The sequence below is a fragment of the Orbicella faveolata genome, unplaced genomic scaffold (genome assembly GCF_042242905.1).
Source record: "Orbicella faveolata isolate gen_17 unplaced genomic scaffold, um_ofav_v1 contig_2, whole genome shotgun sequence".
Classification (NCBI taxonomy): domain Eukaryota; kingdom Metazoa; phylum Cnidaria; class Anthozoa; order Scleractinia; family Merulinidae; genus Orbicella; species Orbicella faveolata.
The window spans coordinates 1,159,741-1,177,500 of NW_028301547.1; the positions used below are offsets into that span (position 1 = coordinate 1,159,741).

The 17,760-nt window shown below is 40.2% G+C and overlaps 2 protein-coding genes across 5 annotated transcripts in view; one reads left to right on the plus strand and one right to left on the minus strand.

Moving 5' to 3' along the window:
- Positions 1-5,296, plus strand: part of LOC110058143 (centriolar satellite-associated tubulin polyglutamylase complex regulator 1-like) — a 7,888-nt gene extending 2,592 nt beyond the window's left edge. Inside the window, exons 5-10 of one of the 2 annotated variants that reach the window (XM_089289063.1) lie at positions 559-643; positions 805-890; positions 1,588-1,822; positions 2,161-2,270; positions 2,851-2,905; positions 3,266-5,296. In XM_089289063.1, the coding sequence (XP_089145189.1) occupies positions 559-643; positions 805-890; positions 1,588-1,822; positions 2,161-2,270; positions 2,851-2,905; positions 3,266-3,335 (641 nt within the window). In that variant the 3' untranslated portion in view covers positions 3,336-5,296. Of the gene's footprint in view, positions 1-558; positions 644-804; positions 891-1,587; positions 1,823-2,160; positions 2,271-2,622; positions 2,826-2,850; positions 2,906-3,265 lie in introns of those variants that run through there. The other variant, XM_089289064.1, reaches the window with a different exon arrangement.
- LOC110058230 (uncharacterized) overlaps positions 4,254-17,760 on the minus strand; it is a 23,229-nt gene continuing 9,722 nt past the window's right edge. For 2 of the 3 annotated variants that reach the window (XM_020764828.2, XM_089289029.1), the window contains exons 2-4: positions 7,100-17,583; positions 6,478-6,620; positions 4,254-5,627 (exon numbers count right to left, since the gene is read on the minus strand). In XM_020764828.2, the coding sequence (XP_020620487.2) occupies positions 6,486-6,620; positions 7,100-17,583 (10,619 nt within the window). In that variant the 3' untranslated portion in view covers positions 4,254-5,627; positions 6,478-6,485. The remainder of the gene's footprint in view (positions 5,628-6,477; positions 6,621-7,099; positions 17,584-17,760) is intronic. The other variant, XM_089289030.1, reaches the window with a different exon arrangement.

A 17,760-nucleotide genomic window follows, 5' to 3' on the forward strand; every position in this document is an offset into this window, starting at 1 on the left:
ACATTTGGGCTCTTTTCTGGACACCTCGAATCTGTTTTACATAACCCACAGCAGCAGTGTTTGCTTTCTAACATTATTTAAGCTAATCAAAAATCTAGACCATCAATCTTTCCTTTTTTGCCTGATTTTCTGGTCTAGAAGACAACACACTCATACAAAACTGACTGTAGTTCTTGTCTGAGTCATGTAGGGGGTCTCTGGTGATGTAATTTATTTTTAGAAACTGTGTGCCATGCTATTACTGTGTTTGGTAGATTTATTCATCTATAACTCAGTGAAGTGTGGTCCTTATTTCCATGAAAAGATTGTTTTCCCTCTAGGATTTGTTATGAAAATCTATCAAGGCACAAAGTACAACAAATGAGTGATTAGCTGTAACATTAATGTAACTGGTTAATAAAAGTAGCACCCCTCCCCTCCCCTCCCCTAATCAAAAAACTAAAAATATTGAGTGAAGTCCCTATTTAGCCTGAATACTTTGTTTCACAGTTAAATAACCAAAGCAATGAAGTAGTTAAATATACCAGTAATGGAAGTAAATTGTTATCTAAATTACAGACTTGTTATCTGCAAAAGAATATCATTCCCTTATCTGCCTTTTGTGCCCTGATTTTCCATTTGAGCCTGTACAGAAGACTGCAAGGTTAGTTTGTTATCTTTGGTTACTGTGTTAAAGGGTAATCAAATAAATGTAGGGAATAATTTTACTGAATTTTTACAGCATTATTCAGTCAAAGTCTCTAATTTCACATGTGACCGTTTCATTACTACTCCATAATGCCATAAATTGTGTCAAATTTTCAGGATTATTTTGTTGGAGGATGCCATGGACTGCTTAATGTCATTTCCTGATTTTCTGTACGCTTTCCAGACACAGCTCTTTTACAAGGGTAAGATAGAACAACTGATATTTAGGTCAAACAGAAGTTTGCTACAACCCACACCACAATATTATTATTATTATTTTAAACAGCATATATATGCTCTTGGCGACATTAATTTCAAGATTTCATTCTGTTTCAATGTTCCATTCTTGAAATGAATAATGCTTGAACATATTTATGGTCCCTAGCATGATCCATATTTTCAAATAACAATGAAAGAAGGTTGCTGGAACTCTTAAAAGATGACCCTTGGCTGCATTAAAAGAAGGTGGATAGATTGAAAAGGTTTACAGATCATAAACTGAGTAGACTGGATTGTTTTCATTGGTTGACTCAGTAGAGATGGCCATATTATTGCGGGGGTTCTACTGTATAATAGGCCAATTTTAATATATTTAAACTTGTTTGGGTCTGAGACTTCAAGGAATGAAACAAAGAAATTAATTATTCAAATTATATATTCCTCAACTTTGTTGTGATTTGTTTTGTTTTATTCCCTTAAGCTTCAGAGCCAAGTTGGAATTTTAATATCACAATTGGCCTATAAGCTGTTCATAGGCATGGATTTAATTTTCTGCTTTACGTTTTTGAATGAAAGTCATCTTCTATCCCTGACTTTTCAAGATTTCTGACAAGAACACTATAGTTGGCTTCACAATACTAACACTGAACTTCAATGATGTATTTCGTAATCTGTTTGCAGAGTTTATAGACAAACTCCATAGCACCTACCAAGCCCTTGTCTCGGGTACTTACAGACCTGGTCAAATAGTAGTGGCATTACCAACACTAACAAGACCAACACAGCACAAGTCTGCTCCGCTGCCACCTCAGGCTGTGGCAGATGCAGCTCAGGCTAATTCTGGTGATGGTGTGGAGGTTCATTCCTTCCTAGAGGCTATTCTGCAGATCATACATGCAAGTGGCGGCTCTTTTAGGTGCTTTTTTTGTATCAGCTGTAGTTTTTCACATCTGGAGGTTATTTTTTCAGTGTTCTGTGAAGTGGTATCACTTAGATGTTCAGTAATTGGTCTTACCTCTTGTTATTTTGATTGGTGCATGAAGAAACTAATTAAAATTTTTGGACAGTTGAAGAACTTTCTATACTGATATACTCTTGTGTTTCCAATGACATCAAGCTTATGTTGTTTGCAAGCTTAAGAAGGTATTGGTTTTAATTACAAACCCTAGGGTTTTTCTTTCTCCAGTAAGAAAGTTTAGTATTGGGAAATAACTGGGGCTTCCATGTAACCAATAATTATATATTTTTTTATAGCTGTCCACCAGTAGATGTCATTAAGGATCTCTTATCAACTGTTGAAAGGGTTACGTTCTATGGATTTCTCATTGGCTTAGCAAAACATGCTGGAGTTAATGATAGTATTGGTAAGTGGAAAAAATGCCACATGAAAACTTTGGAGACAAACTTGCCACTATTTGTGCTGCATCAATTTGAGGCTGGTAATAAAAATATGTGGCATTTCTGAACAATACAGTCTGCCAAGGTGTGATGGCCAGTCAATTGTAAAAGTAAGAATGTGGAAAATTTTGGACCAGTTTTTTTGGTTGGCAGTTTACAGACTGTTGGCCAGGCCACCTTATCTAGCTATCTGGCCTAGAGTTGAACATTCGTACAACCAGCTGGCTAGACATTCCAAAAGTTGTTTCTAATAATATTATCCTGGCCTGTTACTTTTGCGGCTTACATCCCTCATTCCCACAACTTCTTTGCTCATAGATCATGGGCCTTGTGTGAAGTAAGAGGGCGATAATTAAGGTTGACTTGTGACAAGGCTACCAGCTGACCAAGATCATGTACACATATATTTTTCAAAGGTAAAGGTTGGAAGAAAAATATATCAAAAAAATTGATATCCATTGTGACCTTATTCTTAGAAGATTCTATTGTAAAGCAGAACTACATTTATTGTTTCCTTCCATCTGTTTGACGTTTTGTTGATTTCAGCCACATTACCTGATAAATCAGCAATTATGGAGGAGACAGATCAAGAGCTAAGCAGGTACATTGATAGTTTGCTTACCATATTAAGGAATTTAATTCTGTCTTAGTAACATTGTGTAGTTTTGGAAAGTATCCATAACTCCCCCACAGAAGGGATTTTTTTGACTCCCCACCCCTCTGGAAAGTCCAATAAAGCATCATATATTACTTTAAATTCTTTTAGTCTTAAAGAGCCCCCCACCCCAGGAAATTCCAATCCCCAATGTGGGGGGAATATGAATATTTTCTGAAACTGCACAGTTTGATCTCTGTGAAAGATCTTTTCTTCTTGTTATTATTATTGGCTTGCATTATTGGCATGTAATGTGCTAAGATGGCTCCAAAGCCCAAGGGATTAATTGTTTGATTTACTTAACAGCCCAGCACCTAGACCCAAGTCAGGCAGACCTAAAAGTGGGATTTCAAACGCTGTCAAGAAGGCCCTTTGATTTCATGTACATTACACACTCCAAGGGCACAGATGGGTAGTAATTTAGCTGACAGTAGGGCGTGTAATACCCGTGTAATATAAATATGTCAGGAAACCTTAGTATTGTATGTTACTTACGTGTATCACTGCAAAGATTTTGAAACGGTTTTGTACACACAACCAGGCTTATGTTATATTATTATTATTCTGTATTTTGTTATATCTCTCAGTTAGTACACATGCTGTGATTGGTCAGTTTAGCGGGCCGTATTCTACTGTACGGCCCGCTAAAATTTAAAGCTATTTTTGTTGCCAAAAGGTTTGGTGATTTATCGCCAAGTGTTCTTAACTTTTATAGAAAGTCAAAGTTTAAAACTTTTTTTTACTTCTGAAATTGTGTATTAAAACCTGCTTACGACTCATGAGTCACTTAACAACGATTTCAAATTGACTCGTTTTGCTTTCGAGGTACGTCAGAAATTTGAAGCCGTTCCGCGTGAATAGAAATCGTTCCGAAACACGTCATAATAAATATCTTACTAACCTCGTCTTCTCGGTCCGTACTGTAAGTTACGGATCCTCGTTTTCTTCCCTTCAATTTATGTCCCGCACGCTTCGCGCTTGGGCCATAAATCAATGGGGAAAAAACTCGGTCCGTAACTTACAGTACGGCCCTCGACCTCGGTTAGTAAGAGGTAAATATTCCTTATTTGATAATTGTAAGTGTGTGCATCCACCATTAAAGGAGTTGTTATCCTTTTTTCCTGTGTTTGAAAGCTAAAAATCTCAGTCATGTTCAAGCTGTAAACGCATGCATGTAGATGTTACTGAAGAAGCAGGACTCAACATCTACCAGGGGAATATAGGAGGAGCCTATTCTTCAATCATTCAATCATCATAAAGCTGATGTCTCATGGCTAAAAGGAGCGCAAAACGCTTACATAAATCATTTCTTTATTACATTATGGAAAAACAGACTTAATTTAATTTAGTCTAAGTTGTGCTTTGTACTGTTATGATCAGAAGTGTTCAGTGTTTTCCTACATGAGTACTTGACTCTGAATGCTTCCTCCATGCGGTCCAGGATTATTCCGTGTAAATTAATTAGCACATATTTTATAAAATAACACTTACTTTATGAAGAAAAGAAATGATGTTGTAAACTTTGTACAGCTAGCTTGCATGTAGTTTTTTCCCTTTTCCGAACTTTCATAAAGCATGGACAAATATAATATTCTTTACATGGCGGCACAAACAAATAATAAGACAGAAAACGGTATGATCTATTAACTTAGTTTTTGGATTTAGCAGCACTATGCTCTTACAATACGCGCGTTAATTATCTCGGGACAATGTTTTATGCAATACTTGGATACAAGATATTTGCTAATTTTCAGTCACCTTAAACACGCAAGGTGATTGCACTTCTCGAGAAATAGGCCCTTTGCAGCTAAGCCATCACGTGACCTATTTTTCGTAAAATTATGGGTTATAACTTAACGAATGCCAGAAATGGAAAACGCATGTCGAAAATATCAAAATGGCCAAATTTGAGGCCCCCATCATTAAAGAATGAAATTTTGTGACGGTCTGAATTTTTAAAAGAATCCAAAAACTTGTGTGGAAAAAGTTGCTGGAGGGCAACACCTTGTTCTCTAGCAACATTCTCCATACAAATCCTCTAAATTTTCCGAAAATTCAAACTGTCGTATAAACTTACTCTTTAATCCCAGGGGCGTCAAACTTGGCCATTTTGGTATTTTCGATGTGCTCTTTCCATTTCTTGCATTCTTCAAGTTATAGCCCATAATATCAAAATTTTCTAGGAAAAGTTTGGTCACGTGAACCTAGCTGCAAAGGGCCTATTCTACGGAATAGTAAAATTCAAACTATAATAAATCCATAAAAATCCTCTTACCTATCAAAAATAAACTTCATATAATACATTAGAACAAGATAATAAAAAGACAAGGAGTCTCATTTTGGGTTATGTGTATCATGTCACCACGATGTCACGGACTAACCAAAATAAATTCCCTTTCCATAAACTTGTTCCAATTTTTTTATTTGCCTCTTTTAAGGTTGGCAACCAAAGGCAAAATGTGTCTGTTATGAACATGTGACATCTGTTTCCTTATGAAATAAAAACGCATGTATATCAAGTCCTTATCAAAATATGTTTATGTAGTACATATGTTGTCTACCAGTCTTTGCTTTACTGTGCAATGACTTGATTGCTGAATGGTCGTTTAATGTTCGTATGGAACATAAACTTGCTTTTCTTCATAGGTAACATTCTTATATATACCACCTGAAATGAGAGAAAAAATAAAATCAAATAAAATCAATCAATCAATCAATCAATCAATCATCAATCAATCAATCAATCAATCAATCAATCAATCAATCAATTCATTATTGTTAGAAGTAAGGTATTGCGTGACGGTTTCATCTAATCACGTGAGGTGCCAGAAAGATCATCGGGCGTGACACCTGAATGCTTCGTTTGCCAGGGCCGTGTTGTTCAGAAGCCAGTTTACGCTAACCCAGGGCTAAAAGTTAACCGAAGTATAAATTTATATATATATCTCATCAGACAATGTGCAGTAGAGTTGTAAATGTTTACGGGTCTTGCAGTATTTTAGCGTGACAGTTGGGCTAGTCAAATTAGAGCCTGCGAGCAGGCACACGTTGGAGCACAAGCACTCGAGGGCGAAATCGACTTTCTTGGCGCCTCTTCACCAGACTCCTTCCGTGCAGATCGCTTTGCTCTTCGCGGCTCGCGCGTGTGACTCCAAGCTGAACCTGCTAGCAGGCTAGTCAAATTAAAAAAAAAATTAGACACTCTGTGTAGAGATCTCACCAAAATGTCAAATAAAAGATTTATCATCCAAGGAGTTTCTTTCCCGAAAAACAAACTTTTAATCGTGTTCTGCGTCACCAGCACTCGCTCAGTAAATCAAACGGGACGACAACAAGCCCGTTTAACTGGTTTGCTGAAGTGCAAATAAAATATTGTTTGTCTACTACCGTTTGGAGCCGGCTGGATGATCTAGCTACTGTAGACGTTGGCAACCATATCTACTGAAATTAATAGACCACATATCGTTTTCCATTCCCATTGAGCTGGAAAAGAGCTTGAACAACACATGTATTGTTACCTTTCAATTTACTCCGTTCTCCCGTTTTCCTGTTGGCATACGGTCATCTTTCGCTCGTGAAAATCCTCTAACGCGATACCAATGTTATCGTATGTGTCCAAAAAGTCCAAAGCATGATGATGGATTCGGCGTTTTCTAAAAATCTACAAGAGAATAAATTGACATTTTTAAATGTTATGTTAAATTTTTGTATGTTGTATGTTTATACAACAAGACGGTATTTCCTAAAGGTAATGCTACACAGAGAATTCATGATTTCCTCTTTAATTTCCTACCACATGTCTGTCGAGCAATGTGTTGGTATTGTAAGAGAAAATGAAATGTTAAATGTAATGTTTGGGTAGCAAAAGAGTGCCCCGTAAATCGCCGAACTACATCATATATAGTGAGTAGAGACTCATTCAGCGACTCTAGTAAGTAAATAGTCATTAATCTCTGCGGTGAAGCGTTAGCCGTCCAGTCAGCCAGAAATTACAAATACATGTTTCGCCTATTTACAAATCATGACAAAAGTCTTTAAACTTGCTGATCTTTCCATTCAAGAGGATTTCTCACATAATTCATATTGAAGCGGTCAGTTTACTCTTTTTACGAAGCCCCTAGTAAAATAAAATTATCTTACCAAATAGACCATGAGGACTATAAGCAACACCATTACTCCGAACGCAGCAATCACAACAATTACCCAATCAGGGAACGTTGTCTCTTTATCTCCAGTCCGTGGCTTTTCAGAGGCCACCTTTTTCTCAACTGTAATTTGAGTGAAAGTGAAACCCTTCGTCTCATTTTTATTGCTCGCTTCGGTCAATGCGTCTTTTATGTCCTCGTCCGATGTAGTAGAACCTTGGGCTGTGATAACATTAAATTTGCATATAATACTGCCGTTGCTGAAACCAGTGATCTCTGTGCGAAGAAAATTTGCAAATTTCTTTTTAAGGACGTCGGTCAGTATTGCTTTCAACTGCGCAGCCAACTCTTTGAATTTTGGGCTCGTGGAGTCACTGAGCTCTTCTGTAAACTCTTTATCTGGTATTGTTACTGTTACTTCAAAAACAATCTCTTCCTCTGCAGTGGGTGCTTCCTTGGTTGGCAAGGTCGTGTCCACAACAATTACACCTGTTATTTCCAAGTCACCTATTTTGTTTCCTAGTTTCTCTCGAATCTTCTCTTCCGTAACAGAAACCGTTTTCTTTACGAAGACTGTCATTTGGCAGTCAATATCGTTGCCTTCACTAAATCTTTCCACTTTAGAGTAGACAAAGCCTTCAACCTCTTCGAGGGCTGTTTTAACTGAATCTTCGACTTTTTTAGAAAATGTTCCGAATTTATTACTTTCTTTGTCGTTAAGCATTACGTCATAACTTCGATTTGTTATAGTCATGTAAACTATGAATCTCTTCATCGTTCCTTGATCAGGAGTAGTCGGGATAGTTACTGTAGATGAAGCAAGTAACGTATCGTTCACGGTGGAAGGCGTTGGCGACACAGAAGCTGCAAAGCTCACAGTTTCCCTGGACAAATATGATGAGGTAAAAAGTACACTACTTAAAGCTGGGGTTGAACTCGGTAACAATTGAGCAGAAGACAACCCCACAGAACTTGTTGACACTACACTCCTTGATGGTTCCAGTAACGAAAATGACACACTCACAAGTTTCTTGGACGATGAGATAGTGGCTAGGGTTGAAACGCTTGGCAATACCTCAGATAACGATAAAACAAGAGAATATACGCTTGTTGATTCTCCTTTTGAAGTAGTGGTCGTACTTTGGGATATTAAAATAGAACGAGAACTTGTTGCTGATTGTTTCGATATCAAAGTGGACACACTCACTAATGTCGCAGATGAAGATAAAACAGAAGGTGGGATACTTGACGAATCTGGTGTTACTATGGCGGATGATGTCGCACTGACCGTACTTTGTGATGGTGAGATAAACAGAGAACTTGTTGGTGATTCTTTCAATATCGAAGAGGATACACTCACTGTTACTTCAGATGATGATGAAACAGAAGGCAACACACTTGATGAATCAGGTGTTACGACAACTGATGCTGTGGCTCTGGCTGTACTTTCAAGTGACGGTGAGATGACCACAGAACTTGTTGCTGATTGTTTCAATATCAAAGAGGAAACACTCACTAATATCGCAGATGAAGATGAAAAAAAAGGCAGTACACTTGTCGACTCTAGTGTTACGCCAACAGATACTGCAGCACTGGCCGAGATAATCATAGAACTTACTGCTGATCGCGTCGATATCGAAGATGAAACATTTTGTAATACATCAGATGATGATGAAACAGAAGGCAGGGTACTGGTCGAATTTGGCGTTAGACCAACGGATGCTGTCAAACTGGCCGTACTTTTTGATAGCGAGATAGTTACAACACTTGTTGCTGATGGCGTCGATATTAAAGATGAAGCATTCACTGAAACCTCAGATGATGATGAAAGAGAAGCCAGGACAGTGGTCGAATTTGGTGTTACCCTAACGGATGCTGCCGTACTTTGTGATAGTAAGATAGCCACAGAACTTCTTACTGATGGCGTCGATATTAAAGATGAAACATTTGCCAATACTTCCGATGATGATGAAACAGACGGCTGGACCATGGTGGAATTTGGTGTTACGCCAAGGGATGCTGTGGCACTCGCTGTACTTTGTGATAGTGAGATAGCAAACGAACTTGTTGCTGATGGCGTCGGTATCGAAGATGAAACACTCGCCAATACTTCAGACGATGATGAAACAGAAGGCAATATACTGGTTGAATTTGGTGTTACGCCAAGGGATGCTGTGGCACTAACCGTACTTTGTGATGGTGATATAGCAGACGAGCTTGCTGCTGATGGCGTCGATATCGAAGATGAAACATTCGCTGATAATTCAGACGATGATGAAACAAAAGGCAGGATACTGATTGAGCTTGGTGTTACGCCAAGGGATACTGTGGCACTCGCTGTACTTTGTGACTGTGAGATAGCAAAGGAACTTCTTTCTAATGGCGTCGATATTGAAGATGAAACATTCGCTGACACTTCAGACGATGATGAAACAGAAGGCAATATATTGGTGGAATTTGATGTTATGCCAAGGGATGCCGTGGCACTAACCGTACTTTGTGACAGTGAGATAACAAAAGAACTTGTTTCTGATGGCCTCGATATCGAAGATGAAACATTCGCGGATACTTCAGATGATGATGAAACAAAAGGCAGGATACTGGTCAAATTTGGTGTTACGCCCACGGATGCTGTCAAACTGGCCGTACTTTGTGACAGTGAGATAGTCACAAACCCTGTTGGTGATGGCGTCGATATCGAAGATGAAACATTCGCTGATACCTCAGATGATGATGAAACAGAAGACAAGATACTGATTGAATTTGGTGTTACGCCAAGGGATGCTGTGGCATTCGCCGCACTTTGTGATAGTGAGATAGGAGACGAACTTGTTGCTGATGGCGTCGATATCGAAGATGAAACATTCGCCAATACTTCAGATGATGATGAAACAGAAGGCAATATACTGGTCGAATTTGGTTTAACGCCAAGGGATGCTGTGGCACTGACCGTACTTTGTAATAGTGAGATAGCTAAAGAACTAGTTACTAATGGCGTCGATATCGAAGATGAAACATTCGCTGACACTTCAGACGATGATGAAACAAAAGGCACGATACTGGTGGAATTTGGTTTAACGCCAAGGGATGCTGTGGCACTCGGTGTACTTTGTGACAGTGAGATAGCAAAGGAACTTGTTTCTGATGGCGTCGATATCGAAGATGAAACATTCGCTGACACTTCAGACGAAGATAAAACAGAAGGCAATATACTGGTTGAATTTGGTGTTACGCCAAGGGATGCTGTCGCACTGACCATACTTTGTGATAGTAAGATAGCAAAAGAACTAGTTACTAATGGCGTCGATATCGAAGATGAAACATTCGCTGATACTTCAGACGATGATGAAACAAAAGGCACGATACTGGTTGAATTTGATTTAATGCCAAGGGATGCTGTGGCACTCGCTGTACTTTGTGACAGTGAGATAGCAAAGGAACTTGTTTCTGATGGCGTCGATATCGAAGATGAAACAGAAAGCAATATACTGGTTGAATTTGGTGCTTCGCCAAAGGATGCTGTCGCACTGACCATACTTTGTGATAGTAAGATAGCAAAAGAACTAGTTACTAATGGCGTCAATATCGAAGATGAAAAATTCGCTGATAATTCAGACGATGATGAAACAAAAGGCAGGATACTGGTTGAATTTGATTTAACGCCAAGGGATGCTGTGGCCCTTGCTGTACTTTGTGATAGTGAGATAGCAAACGAACTTGTTGCTGATGGCGTCGGTATCGAAGATGAAACATTCGCCAATACTTCAGATGATGATGAAACAGAAGGCAATATACTGGTCAAATTTGGTGTTACGCCAAGGGATTCTGTCGCACTGACCGTACTTTGTGATAGTGAGATAGCGAAAGAACTAGTCACTAATGGCGTCGATATCAAAGATGAAACATTCGCTGACACTTCAGACGATGATGAAACAAAAGGCACGATACTGGTGGAATTTGGTGTTATGCCAAGCGATGCAGTGGCACTAACCATACTTCGTGACAGTGAGATAACAAAAGAACTTGTTTCTGATGGCGTCGATATGGAAGATGAAACATTCGCTAATACTTCAGATGATGATGAAACAAAAGGGAAAATACTGGTAGAATTTGGTGTTACGCCCACGGATGCTGTCGCACTGACCGTACTTTGTGATAGTGAGATAGTCACAAACCGTGTTGCTGATGGTGTCGATATCGAAGATGAAACATTCGCTGATACCTCAGATGATGAGGAAAGAGAAAGCGAGATACTGGTCGAATTTGGTGTTACGCCAAGGGATGCTGTGGCACTGACCATACGTTGTGATAGCGAGGTAACAAAAGAACTAGTTACTGATGGCGTCGATGTCGAAGATGAAACAGAAGGCAGGATACTGGTTGAATTTACAGTTACGCCAAGGGATGCTGTGGCGCTCGCCGTACTTTCTGATAGTGATATAGCAAAGGAACTTGTTGCTGATGGCGTCGGTATCGAAGATGAAACATTCGCCAATACTTCAGATGATGGTGAAACAGAAGGCAATATACTGGTCGAATTTGGTGTTACGCCAAAGGGTACTGTGGCACTTGCCGTACTTTGTGATAGTGAGATAGCAAAGGAACTTGTTGCTGATGGCGTCGAGATCGAAGATGAAACATTCGTTGATACTTCAGATGATGATGAAACAAAAGGCACGATACTGGTGGAATTTGGTGTTACGCCAAAGGATGCTGTCAAAGTGGCCGTACTTTGTGACACTGAGATAGCAACAAACCTTGTCGCTGATGGCGTCGATATCGAAGATGAAACATTCGCCAATACTTCAAATGATGATGAAAAAAGAGGGAAGATACTGGTAGAATTTGGTGTTACGCCAAAGGACGCTGTAGCACTGACCATACTTTGAAATTGTGACTCACACACACAACTTGTTGCGGATTGTTTCAATATCGAAGATGAAGCATTTACTAATACCACAGAAGATGATGAAACAGAAGGCAGGACACTTGATGGATTTGGTGTTGCGCTGATGCGCACAGTCGTTAGTGTTCTAGTTTGCGATTGTGAGGTACACACACAACTTGTTCGTGATTGTTTCGATATCGTCGATGAAAAGTTCGCTGGTTCCTCTGATAATGATGAAACAGAAGACAAGATACTGGTCGAATTTGGTGTTACACCAAGGGATGCTGTCGCGCTGACCATTCTTTGTGATAGCGAGATAGCAAAAGAACTAGTTACTAATGGCGTCGATATCGAAGATGAAACATTCGCTGATACTTCAGATGATGATGAATGAAAAGGCAGGATACTGGTCAAATTTGGTGTTACACCAACGGATGCTGTCAAACTGGCCGTACTTTGTGACAGTGAGATAGTCACAAACCGTGTTGCTGATGGCGTCGATATCGAAGATGAAACATTCGCTGATACCTCAGATGATGAGGAAAGAGAAAGCGAGATACTGGTCGAATTTGGTGTTACGCCAAGGGATGCTGTGGCACTGACCATACGTTGTGATAGCGAGGTAACAAAAGAACTAGTTACTGATGGCGTCGATGTCGAAGATGAAACATTCGCTGATACTTCAGATGACGATGAAACAGAAGGCAGGATACTGGTTGAATTTGCAGTTACGCCAAGGGATGCTGTGGCGCTCGCCGTACTTTCTGATAGTGATATAGCAAAGGAACTTGTTGCTGATGGCGTCGGTATCGAAGATGAAACATTCGCCAATACTTCAGATGATGGTGAAACAGAAGGCAATATACTGGTCGAATTTGGTGTTACGCCAAAGGGTACTGTGGCACTTGCCGTACTTTGTGATAGTGAGATAGCAAAAGAACTTGTTTCTGATGGCGTCGAGATCGAAGATGAAACATTCGTTGATACTTCAGATGATGATGAAACAAAAGGCACGATACTGGTGGAATTTGGTGTTACGCCAAAGGATGCTGTCAAAGTGGCCGTACTTTGTGACACTGAGATAGTAACAAACCTTGTTGCTGATGGCGTCGATATCGAAGATGAAGCATTCGCCAATACTTCAGATGATGATGAAAAAAGAGGGAAGATACTGGTAGAATTTGGTGTTACGCCAAAGGACGCTGTAGCACTGACCATACTTTGTGATAGTGAGATAGCAAAAGAACTAGTTACTAATGGCGTCGATATTGAAGATGAAACAGTCACTGATACTTCAGATGATGATGAAACAAAAGGCAGGATACTGGTCAAATGTGGTGTTACGCCAACGGATGCTGTCAAAGTGGCCTTACTTTGTGACAGTGAGATAGTCACAAACCCTGTTGCTGATTGCGTCGATATCGAAGATGAAACATTCGCTGGTACCTCAGATAATGATGAAACAGAAGACAAGATACTGGTCGAATTTGGTGTTACGCCAAGGGATGCTGTCGCGCTGACCATACTTTGTGATAGCGAGGTAGCAAAAGAACTAGTTACTGATGGCGTCGATGTCGAAGATGAAACATTCGTTGATACTTCAGATGATAATGAAACAGAAGACAAGATACTTGTCGAATTTGGTATTACGCCAAGGGATACTGTGGCACTCGCCGTACTTTGTGATAGTGAGATGGCCACACTAGTTGCTGTTGATTGCGTCGATATCGAAGATGAAACATTCACTGATACTGTTCCATTGGCTTTACTTTGTGATGGTAAGATTGCTAGAGAACGTGTTGTTAATTGTTTCGCTGTGGAAGTGGTAACCCCCACTAATCCCTCAGATGAAGTGGAAACACTCACTGATACCTCGGATGATGAAGATGAAGCCAAATACGGGACACTTGACGAATCTGATGTTACGACAACGGATTCTGTCGTACTGTCTGTACTTTGTGATGTTAAGATGGTTAGAGAACGTGTTGCTGATTGCTTCGCTATGGAAGTAGAAATACTCACTGATACCTCGGATGATAATGATGATGATGAAGCCAAGGACGAGACACTTGACGAATCTGACGTAACGACAACGGATTCTGTCGTACTGTCTGTACTTTGTGAGGGTAAGATGATTAGAGAAGGTGTTGATGATTGTTTCGATATAGAAGTGGAAACACTCACTGATACCTCGGATGATGATGATGATGAAGCCAAAGACAGGACACTTGACGAATCTGATGTTACGGCAACGGATGCTGTTGCAATGGCTGTACTTTGTGATGGTAATATGGGTAGAGAACGTGTTGCTGATTGTTTCGATATTGAAGTGGAAACACTCACTGATACCTCGGATGACGATGACGACGACAATGATGATAAAGCCAAAGACGTGACACTTGACGAATTTGATTTTACGACAACAGATTCTGTCGTACTGTCTGTACTTTGTGAGGGTGAGATGGCTAAAGAACGTGTTTCTGGTTGCTTCGGTATGGAAGTTGAAACACTCACTGATACCCCGGATGATGAAGATGAAACCAAATACGGGACACTTGACGAATCTGATGTTACGACAACAGATTCTGTCGTACTGTCTGTACTTTTTGATGGTAAGATGACTAGAGAACGGGTCGCTGATTGTTTCGATATAGAAGTGGAAACACTCACTGATACCCCGGATGATGAAGATGAAACCAAATACGGGACACTTGACGAATCTGATGTTACGACAACAGATTCTGTCGTACTGTCTGTACTTTTTGATGGTAAGATGACTAGAGAACGGGTTGCTGATTGTTTCGATATAGAAGTGGAAACACTCACTGATACCCCGGATGATGAAGATGAAACCAAATACGGGACACTTGACGAATCTGATGTTACGACAACAGGTTCTGTCGTACTGTCTGTACTTTTTGATGGTAAGATGACTAGAGAACGTGTTGTTGATTGTTTCGATATAGAAGTGGAAACACTCACTGATACCCCGGATGATGAAGATGAAACCAAATACGGGACACTTGACGAATCTGATGTTACGACAACAGGTTCTGTCGTACTGTCTGTACTTTTTGATGGTAAGATGACTAGAGAACGTGTTGTTGATTGTTTCGATATAGAAGTGGAAACACTCACTGATACCTCGGATGATGATGATGATGATGAAGCCAAAGACAGGACACTTGACGAATCTGATGTTTCGACAACCGATGCTGTCGCAATGGCTGTACTTTGTGATGTTAATATGGCGAGAGAACGTGTTGCTGATTGTTTCGGTATGGAAGTGGAAACACTCACTGATACTTCGGATGATGATAATGATGATGATGAAGATGACGAAGCCGAAGACGTGACTCTTGACGAAACCGATGTTACTACAACGGATGCTGTCGTACTGTCTGTACTTTTTGATGGTAAGATGACTAGAGAACGTGTTGTTGATTGTTTCGATATAGAAGTGGAAACACTCACTGATACCCCGGATGATGAAGATGAAACCAAATACGGGACACTTGACGAATCTGATGTTACGACAACAGGTTCTGTCGTACTGCCTGTACTTTTTGATGGTAAGATGACTAGAGAACGTGTTGTTGATTGTTTCGATATAGAAGTGGAAACACTCACTGATACCTCGGATGATGATGATGATGATGAAGCCAAAGACAGGACACTTGACGAATCTGATGTTTCGACAACCGATGCTGTCGCAATGGCTGTACTTTGTGATGTTAATATGGCGAGAGAACGTGTTGCTGATTGTTTCGGTATGGAAGTGGAAACACTCACTGATACTTCGGATGATGATAATGATGATGATGAAGATGACGAAGCCGAAGACGTGACTCTTGACGAAACCGATGTTACTACAACGGATGCTGTCGTACTGTCTGTACTTTTTGATGGTAAGATGACTAGAGAACGTGTTGTTGATTGTTTCGATATAGAAGTGGAAACACTCACTGATACCCCGGATGATGAAGATGAAACCAAATACGGGACACTTGACGAATCTGATGTTACGACAACAGGTTCTGTCGTACTGTCTGTACTTTTTGATGGTAAGATGACTAGAGAACGTGTTGTTGATTGTTTCGATATAGAAGTGGAAACACTCACTGATACCTCGGATGATGATGATGATGATGAAGCCAAAGACAGGACACTTGACGAATCTGATGTTTCGACAACCGATGCTGTCGCAATGGCTGTACTTTGTGATGTTAATATGGCGAGAGAACGTGTTGCTGATTGTTTCGGTATGGAAGTGGAAACACTCACTGATACTTCGGATGATGATAATGATGATGATGAAGATGACGAAGCCGAAGACGTGACTCTTGACGAAACCGATGTTACTACAACGGATGCTGTCGTACTGTCTGTACTTTGTGATGGTAAGATGGCTAAAGAAAGTGTTGCTGACTGCTTCGGTAAGGAAGTGGAAACACTCACTGATACCTCGGATGATGAAGATGAAGCCAAATACAGGACACTTGACGAATCTGATGTTACGACAATAGATGCTGTCGCAATGGCTGTATTTTGTGATGGTAAGATGACTAGAGGACGCGTTGCTGATTGTTTCGGTATGGAAGTGGAAACACTCACTGATACCTCGGATAATGATGATGAAGCGAAAGACGGGACACTCGACGAATCTGATGTTACTACAACGGATGCCGTGACAATGACCATACTTTGAAATTGTGACTCACACACACAACTTGTTGCGGATTGTTTCAATATCGAAGATGAAACATTTACTGATACCTCAGAAGATGATGAAACAGAAGGCAGGACACTTGATGGATCTGGTGTTGCGCTAATGCGCACAGTCGTTAGTGTTCTAGTTTGCGATTGTGAGGTACACACACAACTTGTTCGTGATTTTTTCGATATCGTCGATGAAAAGTTCGCTGGTTCCTCTGATAATGATGAAACAGAAGACAAGATACTGGTCGAATTTGGTGTTACACCAAGGGATGCTGTCGCGCTGACCATTCTTTGTGATAGCGAGATAGCAAAAGAACTAGTTACTAATGGCGTCGATATCGAAGATGAAACATTCGCTGATACTTCAGATGATGATGAATGAAAAGGCAGGATACTGGTCAAATTTGGTGTTACACCAACGGATGCTGTCAAACTGGCCGTACTTTGTGACAGTGAGATAGTCACAAACCGTGTTGCTGATGGCGTCGATATCGAAGATGAAACATTCGCTGATACCTCAGATGATGAGGAAAGAGAAAGCGAGATACTGGTCGAATTTGGTGTTACGCCAAGGGATGCTGTGGCACTGACCATACGTTGTGATAGCGAGGTAACAAAAGAACTAGTTACTGATGGCGTCGATGTCGCTGGTTCCTCTGATAATGATGATGGAACCGAAGACACACTAGTGTTTGAATCAAATTTTGAGGTTGTAAATATTGTTGCAACGGCCGTAGGTGGGAGTAGTGTGGGCGACAAAGAGTTTGTTGCTGCTCCACTGCCTGATTGTTTGAATGTTGACGGTGTTACTGATGTCTTGGTTGTTAATGAAACAGAAGGCGATACACTGGTTGAATTTGATGTTACTGACCCTATAAGGTAAGATATAAGGAGAGTACTTTAAGAATTGCTTAAGTTTTAATTAGCTTAATTATTTGTTTGAGTAAATGTTGTGCGGTTTTTAAGTGAGTGTCAAACGTAATTCGTAATTGCTTTATTTTTGCATTACCACGCTTTGTCATTTGTTGAAAAGACCTGGCGCCGCCTAG